The sequence below is a fragment of the Primulina tabacum genome, chromosome 2 (assembly GCF_025594145.1).
Source record: "Primulina tabacum isolate GXHZ01 chromosome 2, ASM2559414v2, whole genome shotgun sequence".
Lineage (NCBI taxonomy): Eukaryota > Viridiplantae > Streptophyta > Magnoliopsida > Lamiales > Gesneriaceae > Primulina > Primulina tabacum.
The window spans coordinates 17,749,105-17,758,839 of NC_134551.1; the positions used below are offsets into that span (position 1 = coordinate 17,749,105).

The 9,735-nt window shown below is 32.8% G+C and overlaps 1 protein-coding gene across 1 annotated transcript; it reads left to right on the forward strand.

Annotated features, from left to right (window-relative positions):
* The first annotated feature begins 876 nt into the window (after nt 1-876).
* LOC142530758 (putative anion transporter 4, chloroplastic) lies at nt 877-7,330 on the forward strand. The gene is made up of 8 exons (XM_075636570.1): nt 877-1,398; nt 1,880-2,106; nt 2,232-2,586; nt 2,822-2,866; nt 2,953-3,099; nt 3,441-3,578; nt 3,668-3,701; nt 6,950-7,330. The coding sequence occupies exons 1-8, from the start codon at nt 967-969 to the stop codon at nt 7,123-7,125; spliced, it is 1,554 nt and encodes a 517-aa protein (XP_075492685.1). The 5' UTR covers nt 877-966; the 3' UTR covers nt 7,126-7,330.
* Nucleotides 7,331-9,735: the final 2,405 nt, after the last annotated feature.

A 9,735-nucleotide genomic window follows, 5' to 3' on the forward strand; every position in this document is an offset into this window, starting at 1 on the left:
TGGGTTAGTCTATTTGAGTTATAAGTTAAGGTGGATTGGGTCGGGTTGACCCGTCATTTTATTAAAAAAAATATTCATTATAAATATAGTGCTTCCATCGAAGGATGGACAAGAGGAGTGCAGAGACGTGAATTCCTCAAGTTATTTTATGTTATTTACTTAGTTGATATATTAGTTTATTTTGATTTTAATTTTTAACTCTATATATCTTTGTATATTTATCATGCAAATACTAAAGATAGTATAAGTACCAAACCAACTTTTCTGATGAAGCATCAAATATTTTGGAGATTATTATTAAAGAAAAAGATCTGAAGGAAAAAGAAGAAGACGAAGAAATGACAGATTGAAGGATTTCGAAAAAATTTATATGTATATTATTTAATTAGTATTTTAGACTTTATGTACTCTTTTTTAAGAAACTTATCCACTTTTACTTTGTCATGCAAATGATATTAACCATTGAATTATTTTTTGATTAAATATATTATATAATGAATAATATATATATGAGTATGTTTTTTGTGAAACAATTTCAAGAATCTTTATTCATGTGACGATTCAATTCTGTCCATATTTAAAATAAAAAGTAGTATTTTTGATATAAAAAATAATATTTTTTTATGGATAATCCAAATAAAATATTATTTTGTATATATATATATTATGAAATATATATTTTTTGTTTTAAAATTTTTGACTAGTTGATCGGTCTAATCTGCAACCCAAAATAGGTTGATGGTAAGTTGTAGCAGCGGGTCGGGTTGAGTCAAGTTGGCTGGTTTTGTCGTGAGGAAGATAATTTATTTTCAAACAACTCAATCCAATTACATGATTTAATTACAATACGAAATCGAATGGGTTCCGGATTGATAAATATCCGTGGATGTAAATGGAGGCTTGTGTTTATATTTGGTTGATGTCGCAAGCCGAATGAATCCACAGCTTGCTTAGTTCTTCAAAGAGATGAATTCTCTCACCAATATCAATCAGAGCCTCGCCACGAGCTCAGTTTCATGCCCCCCTCAAAACCCTAAACTCTTTTGCAAAACCCACTCTCGATTGTCTTCCACAGTCTCATCGGAAGGACGACGCGCCGCCGTTTCATCCTTGAATTTCTCTGCTACTGGAGCAATTTTACCCCCGCTCAGGGCATGTACTTCGGGATTCAATCGTCCCAGGGCTTCGTCGAATGATGCTCACCCCATCGTTGGAGGCTCCAATGAAATGCGGGAGCCCAGTTTTCTGGAATTTATCACTTCGGAGAGAGTGAAGGTGGTGGCGATGCTTGCGCTGGCTTTGGCTCTCTGTAATGCCGACCGTGTCGTTATGTCAGTGGCCATAGTGCCGATTTCCCTTTCTCGTGGTTGGGGTCAATCATTTGCAGGAGTTGTTCAGGTAGTTCTCCCTCCCTTCCATCATGTCCTTCTAATTCGGTGCATGAGCATTTTCTATTCGGGCTTTAGTTCTTTCCAAATTTTCCTGGTGAAGAATTCGCAAGCTCTTTGAGTTCTCAATGATTAGGTGGCGTAAAAGATTCTTGAATGATTCGACAATGTTAAATGGAATAATTAATAAACTGTGGGGATAAATAAATAGCTATTTCTGTGTTATGAGCATGATAAAAGACGAAGCAGTAAGGAAACAACAAGCAAGATGTGGTTGCAGTTTCTTGGTTTATGTGGCTAAACATTATGTTAGATCACAAAAAGTAGAAAAATATGGCCCAGTCGGTGGTATAAGTTTATTTCACTATTACTTTTTATCGGAATCTGGACTCTTGGATCTATTTGCATGTATGTTGTAAAGATACAGTTATACCTAAGTGTTTCTTTTCACTTTTACTGAATCTCATTGATTTAGTAGCCACTAATGGCAGTCATCTTTTCTCTGGGGATACCTGATATCGCCTATAGCTGGAGGAGCTATAGTGGACTATCATGGTGGTAAGGTAGTTATGGCGTGGGGGGTGGCTTTGTGGTCTCTGGCCACCTTCCTTACTCCATGGGCAGCAGAAACGTCTGTGTTGCTTCTACTTTCAATGCGGATGCTACTTGGCATTGCAGAAGGTGTTGCTCTTCCTTGCATGAATAATATGATTGCAAGGTACAATCAAATATTCTCTCTCTCAGTATTTAATTTCTGATTCACATTCTACATTTGAATGATCATGTAACAGTCTGTGGAGCTAAAGCTCAAAAGTTTGGATTATATTTGAATTTTTCTTTCAGATGGTTTCCTAAGACAGAAAGGTCAACAGCAGTAGCACTTGCAATGGCTGGATTTCAGCTTGGAAGTGCTATTGGTCTCGTACTTTCTCCAATTCTCATGTCACAGGCTGGTATATTCGGACCTTTTGTGATCTTTGGATTGTTTGGTTTTCTTTGGCTTTTAGTGTGGATATCAGCAACCTCAAGCTCTCCTGACCGAAGCCCTCAAATATCAATTAATGAGTTGAGATACATACAGAACAGCATGTCAGTTCCCTCTCTGTCAAAAACAAGAAAAGTCATTCCACCATTCCGCCTCTTGCTCTCTAAGCTACCAACTTGGTCTCTAATTGTTGCAAATTCCATGCATAGCTGGGTAAAATCTCTTGTTTCCTTCGGAGTTTCAGACTATCTTTCCATTAGTTAACATCTACAGCTAGTCATCTACATCTGCTAGTCACTACTTTCCCTATGAAACTTCGAATCCATTTTGGCTTTATTTTACAGGTTTTGTAGAATACCATGTGGACATACTGGCTTGTTCTTCACTTCTTCTAGATATCTTGAAAGATTTCCAACAAATATTTTATCTATTCTCTTCTTTCGTGCAGGGTTTTTTTGTTTTACTTTCGTGGATGCCAATCTACTTCAAAACAGTATGTTCATTATATTATTTTTCAAAATTTAGTGGAATTGAGCTTATTGTCATCATTGATAAATTGGAGGAATTTGTCTTGTGTAGTTGTATCATGTCGACCTAAGACAAGCTGCTTGGTTTAGTGCTATTCCATGGTGTATGATGGCTCTCGTGGGATACTTTGCAGGCATTCTGTCTGATAGGATGATTCAAAGTGGCATCAACGTTACTTTGACTCGCAAAATTATGCAGGTACCTTTTCTCTTCATGTGCATTTCATGAGGGAAAAGTAGGAAAGCAAAGATAAAAATTAACTCCCGAATGCATATAAATTGATTTCCATTGCCTAAATTTTGTACAAGTGTGATTACGCAAATAATACTATGCCTGGATATAAGTATAATTTCAGTCAGCAATTACACACATTGCATGAGCAACTTTTGTAAATTCTGATTCCTAGGATCTAATGTAAATTGCAAAGACAGACCCGATAAAATCTCTAACTTTACTTTTTTCTTTGTCAATCGTTTAGTTTATCCATCTGATTATTCAGAAAGATATGCAACTGATTTAATATATTACGTTCTTTCCAGTCAGTTGGATTTGTTGGCCCAGGCTTCGCTCTAATTGGTTTGACAGCGGCTAAAAGTCCATTCATTGCATCTGCTTGGCTTACTTTAGCTGTTGGGCTTAAATCATTTAGTCACTGTGGTTTCCTTGTTAACCTTCAGGTTAGCATACTCGGTAGAATTTATTAATTTAATTTTCCATATATTTTCTTCATTTTTAACTTATGTATGTCTTACTGTTCTGTGACCAGGAGGTTGCCCCACAATATTCTGGAGTTATGCATGGTAAGTACTCGCATCTTTATTTATTTATTTTTTATTATGCTATAATTTGAAGCCTATGGATAATAACTATTTGAAGAAAGAAAAATAAGAAGAAAGCTAAAAAATTATCTAATTCATCAAAGTTAGGCACTAATACGGAGATAGTTGGGTGAATCTTGTCCATGAGTTCATTATTTCATATGACTTGCAGTCTCTGTTATTACTGATTTGCGAAACTATATCAAAATTTCTTTCCATCCCTTACTCCAATAACTTATTCTCTAGTGTATACCTAGGAGTTGGGCTGATGCTAATGGCTATATTGTTTGTTATTGTTCTTAGTTAAGTCTTGTTAGTCGATACAGGTGTTCTTCATCCAATTCTTGATCTGTCAATTTCCTTCTTGTGGAGTTCCACCATACTCAACTGTTCTTTCTTTGAGGCGTCAATAGTTATTTGCAGCGTGCCTAACCCTGCAATTGCTGCACCATGAAGAGTCTTTGTTCTTCAATTTTGTCAAGTCAGACAAGTTCTTACCATCCACTTTGGTTTTTTGATCCCATCCCATCCGATCCCATCCTTATGCGGCCAAATTCATTGAAGGGGTTGATTATCATTTCCAGCTACTTTTACCCTATATTGCATGGATACGGGTTTGAGAATCGTATCGAATACGATATGGATACATCGATACAGAAAATTTTGAAAATATAAGACACGATACGACAAGGATACGACATTATTAATATATATATATATATATATATAAATTTAGTATATTGTAGAAATATATATACATATTTATGTAAATATATACAATGTACAACTTCATAGCAGTGATTTAAAAAGAAAAGGCAAAAAAAAAATTTCAAATTTCTTTTCGAAACATATACAACCAAAAATGTATTCCCGGCAGTGTCCATGGCGTATCTGACTGGTCAAACATGCAAAAAGTCAACGACATCGATTTGATTTTGAGATATACGACACGCGTATCCACGTGTCGTATTCGTATCCGTGTCGTCTTCGTGTCCGATACTTAAAAAAAAAATTAGGAGTATCCGTGCTACATAGGTTTTACTCTATCTGCATGTAATTCACCGTTAGACCAAGGAGTAAATCATATAGATTCTTTCCTTTTCACTAAACCTTTTGGTCAAGGTGAATCGTCACTCTTTTTCATTGGATGCACAGATATAGTTGTCTATCACTTGCCATAATAATTGTCCCGACATATTGGTTTGATTTCGTAAATCTTCGAACCATCATGGCCTTTGGTGTAGGTAATATTGAGTGTTTGAAATCTCTTTACATTGATTTGTTTGATTTTTTATTTTTCTGGCAACATCTGGCACTGCTCTTGCCGTAAGCTCCCTTTGCTCTTCAAGATCATGGAGAATAGTCTAGTTCATGTAGAGTTCGAGCTAGAGTTAGGTCCTTAAAATATTGTGAAACATAAAACTAAGATTGATTAAACTCTGGTTTAGATCTGTGTAAAACATGTATATATTTCATGTTTATCACGAGAAGTTCGAGTTGCAAATAGCGAGTAGCCTCAACATTGAATGTATTAAAGTGATATTGGTTGGACAAGTCACTCCGTATGCAAACATCAACAATCTTAAACACTATAATCATATACATACTTAGAGCATTAAACCTTTGAAAAACCAAAATCTAACTAAAAGTGAAAGAAGGTTAGTTAATTGACTTATTTGATTCGAATTTGGTTTTGGTACAAACGCAAGGAAAAAAATGTGAATCTGTATCATTTTTTTCTATTATCTGCATTTACTCATAATGTTTATTTGATTTAATTTTTATCGTTTTATGGGCTGATGAAATTTCCCATAACCTTTATAAATGAGAAATTAAAAAATTTCATTTTCGTAAATGATTTTATTTATTATGTATTTTAAATCCATTTTATAACATTTTTTTCTAATCCATGATTTCTCTCATCTTATCGCGATAATCAAGTTGTTAATAACAAATAGAACTAGTCTAATATCCCTTTTTTATACTCTTCAGTGGTTTTATTTCTAAAAAGTATAAAAATCAATAAACTAGCCTTGCAGTTTAAGATTTCATATTTCATATATTGTGGTCATTTGAAAAAAAGTTAACATAAAAATTTGGTTCAATATAGATTACAATTGTTTTTCATATTTTATATTCCAATTAGAAAGCAGTAAATCTTTTTTCTACTTTGGAGTAGTTTTTGTACGAGTTTCGTGTGTTAGTTTTCTAATTTTCCTTATATCTTTGTATTAAGAGAGTCTTTTGCTCCCGCTCCGTTTACTATCAGGGAAAGGCCCGAGTTTTTTGCTCAATGACTGTAGAATTTAATATTTTTTATTTACTTAAAAATTTCACAACTAGCACAGTTTTATGCATGTTATCAATTTATTTTTTGTGAAGAATTTTATTGGCAAAAAGGTATTTATCAACTCTTAAATGGTATTTTGTCGACTCTCTTTTAATCAGTAACGAAATAGATCAGTCATTTTTGTAAACAGGAAACTACTGCATGCTCATTAGAACAATTACTCTTTTTATATTTGCAAAACAACCTACCATTTATTGAAAACCTATATGGCAAAACAACCTACCATTTATTGAAAACCTATATGTTTTTAGTAACTTTGAAGTTAAAAAATGTGGTAAAGATTTTATTTGTAAAACATCACAAATAAGATAACAGGGTTCTTTCTGCTTTTTGGATGAATATCTTTTTATCTCGGAAGTGTAGTACTCATTTTTTGTTCGTCGACGATTACATTTGATGAGGTTTCTGGGGTAATAGTATTAACGTACAGTGACATGATTGTGCAACAATTTTTGAGGGGTAGTTAAAAAGAGTCTTCTATGTGTTTTTTATGGAAATGTAGTCTTCCCCCATACAATTGTGAAAGCAACTAATATTACAGATTATATTATCTGATAATGTTTCGAGTTAAAAGAGGAGAGCAAAAATTGGGATGAATTTGTTAAAACGGTTTAGTGCATTTTTTTATATAAATGATATGTAGGCCTCCTCCATGTATTTGAATACATTGGGAAGGCCTACATTTCATTAAAAAAAAAATGCACTAAACCGTTTTACCTAATTCATCCCAATTTTTGCTCTCCTCTTTACTCTTGAGATTATCAGATAATATGATTTGTAATATTAGTTGCTTTCACAATTGTGTACCGGAGGCAATGATTATTTTGATCTTAGTTTAATAGTTTTAATGGTGTGCTTACTTTCGTTCTATTCCTTGTAGGTATGTCTAATACTGCTGGCACACTTGCTGCTATAGTAGGAACTGTTGGTGCTGGTTTCTTTGTTGAATTAGTGGGATCGTTCAAGGGGTTCTTGTTGTTAACGGCTTTCTTATATTTCTCAGCAGCCTTATTCTGGAATCTTTTCTCAACTGGGGAGAGGGTCGATTTTGATTAAACGGCATGGTGTTCATTAAATTGGCCAATTTCTGAAGTGTGGCATCATAATTTTCGAGAAATATGTTAGCTTTAGGCAGTGTTGTACAAATTATGAACATGTTACTAAATATTATCAGTAAACAGTTGTCCAAATTTTGTAAATGGTGTACCGTGCCAGCAGACAAATTAGACACCGAGAGATTTTTGGGTGATAACATTTGATTGTGTCTGCACAAAATCTTGTGTAGATGATGGTGTGTCAGGTATAAGTGTATCAAATTGAACAAAAAATATAAAAAATCTAACTTCTAAACAAAAAACGACTATGAATCCTTAAGTTGATAGTTAGCTATTTTTTAAGAAAATATTATGTTTAAAACAAAGAAAATGATATGAAAATTGAAAAATCTATTTGTAACATAGTTGTTTGTTTTTTGGAGGAAGATTTACTAATTTTCATGTATAGTTTTGGAAAATAAATTCAATTTCGAAATTATTTGCATCTTTCTACTAGATTAGATGAATTAACTTCTTATTTAAAGCTTTGAGAGTCACTTTCTAACATTAAATTATTTAATCCAAAATAAAGGATTTTTTTACTCGAACTCTCTTGCTACATCTAGGTTTAACTTCATTATGATCTCTTGCTCTCTTTCCATTACCTCATGCGAACTTTTAGAGAACTTATTTCTTCCTTATATTTGTTTGGAAACACATGTTCAAATAACAAGACATTTATTGATTAGTTATCGTATTCTTGTGGATATCAGATATTTGAGATTCATACACAAGAAAACAATAAGAAATATTGTTTTGTGCATATCCAATGAAAATGCAATCAACAATTTTTGGTCCTATTTTTACCTTCTTCGGAGTAGGTATTGCCACTTTGATAAGACACCCCCACACTAGCAAATATTGGTAAGAAGGAACTCTTTTTTTCCATAACTCATATGGACTTTTATCTTGTCTCTTCCAAGACACCTTTTAAAAAAAAGATAATTTGTTGTTCAAATAGCTTTTCCCCACATGTTCTCTAGTAAACCAGAACTCAATAACAATGAATTCATCAGTTTTTTCAAATAATGGTTCTTTCTTTCTGCAATTTCATTTTGCTGAGGAGGATAAGATACAATTCTCTCATGTATGATTTAATGTTGAGCACAAAACTCAGCTGATGGTGATTCATATTCATCTTCACGATCACTTCTTAGCGCCTTTAATTTTCTTATTAAATTAATTTTCAACTTCTTAGCACAAAACTCAACTGATGGTGATTCTAATCACCTAGTTCAAGTATCGTAGTTCGAAGATATTTCTTCATGCGAGAGTATATATGAAGAATAAGAAGTCTTGAGTCAAGAAGAATATAATGGAACTGAATCAGAATCTGACCGGAGACGAAGTGTTTTGACATGAAACACATGATTTCATGCGAGAGTATATATGAAGAAGAAGAAGTCTGGAGTCAAGAAGAATATAATGGAACTGAATCAGAATCTAACTGGACACGATGTGTTTTGACATGAAACACATGAAGATTTCTTTGTTTTATTTAGCCAGACAACAATATCTCATAACATGATCCAAAATATCATGAGATAAAACCCTAACTTACAGAGATATCAAAGATTCTCTGCAAGATCTTGGTTCCGTAAGAGCAAGTGAAAAACAGATAGAAAATTCTTAAGAAATCTTGGTCTAATAAACAAAAAGCATCATTTAATCTATAAAATTTTCAAAAATAAAATTATCTCAATAGAACTTAGAAGAAACTAGATGTATATGCAATTAATTCATGTTAAAGAAATAAAAGAGGAATTACATAAACGCAAGCCAAAGTATCACGAAACATATCTTGGATTCATATCATAGTAGTCTAGATCATTATATAAGCTACTTTTAAAAAAAGGAATAGATTCAGTAATTGATATTGTTGTATGAGATAAAAGAATGGATAATCTTCAAGATTCGATATGAGAAACTATCTTAGGGAATATATTTTCAGGAAAAAATGTATGAGTAATTTATCCAAAAATTACCTACAACGTGACAGACAGAGATTTCATCATAGCCTTGACGTTGCATCAAATTTCAAAGAAAAAAGCTGATGAAAGACGATAATAAACTATTTTATATTACCAATAAAGTTTCATACACTTTGTCTAATACACATTATTCAAAATTATTTGTTAGAAATGAGTTTTATTGAAATAAATAGATATTTGGAAAGTTGCTAAGACAATTTATCTTGAAAAAAATGGAGTTTCTTTTAATACAAGGAAAAAAAATCTAGATCCAAGACAAGTTAATTCTACAAACAAATCAAATTTTTAGACTGAAATCAATAAAACTATCTTTCTAAAGAGATAAAATCACGAGTCACATGTAAGGGAAAACACTTGCCCATAAAACTCAATCGTCACCAAAAAAACCTTGCAATAATAGGAAAAGCTTAGATGTTCATAAGGATGAAAATAAATCGAAATAACATTTGATATTAAAAGACAAAGAAATCAATATCTCCCTCACCCTCATATGGGTTGGGAGCATCCTCAATCAGAAACCATTCCAATTTCAAAGTAGTGAGATACAAGAATATCTTATATTGCTACCTCTTGAAATCTGA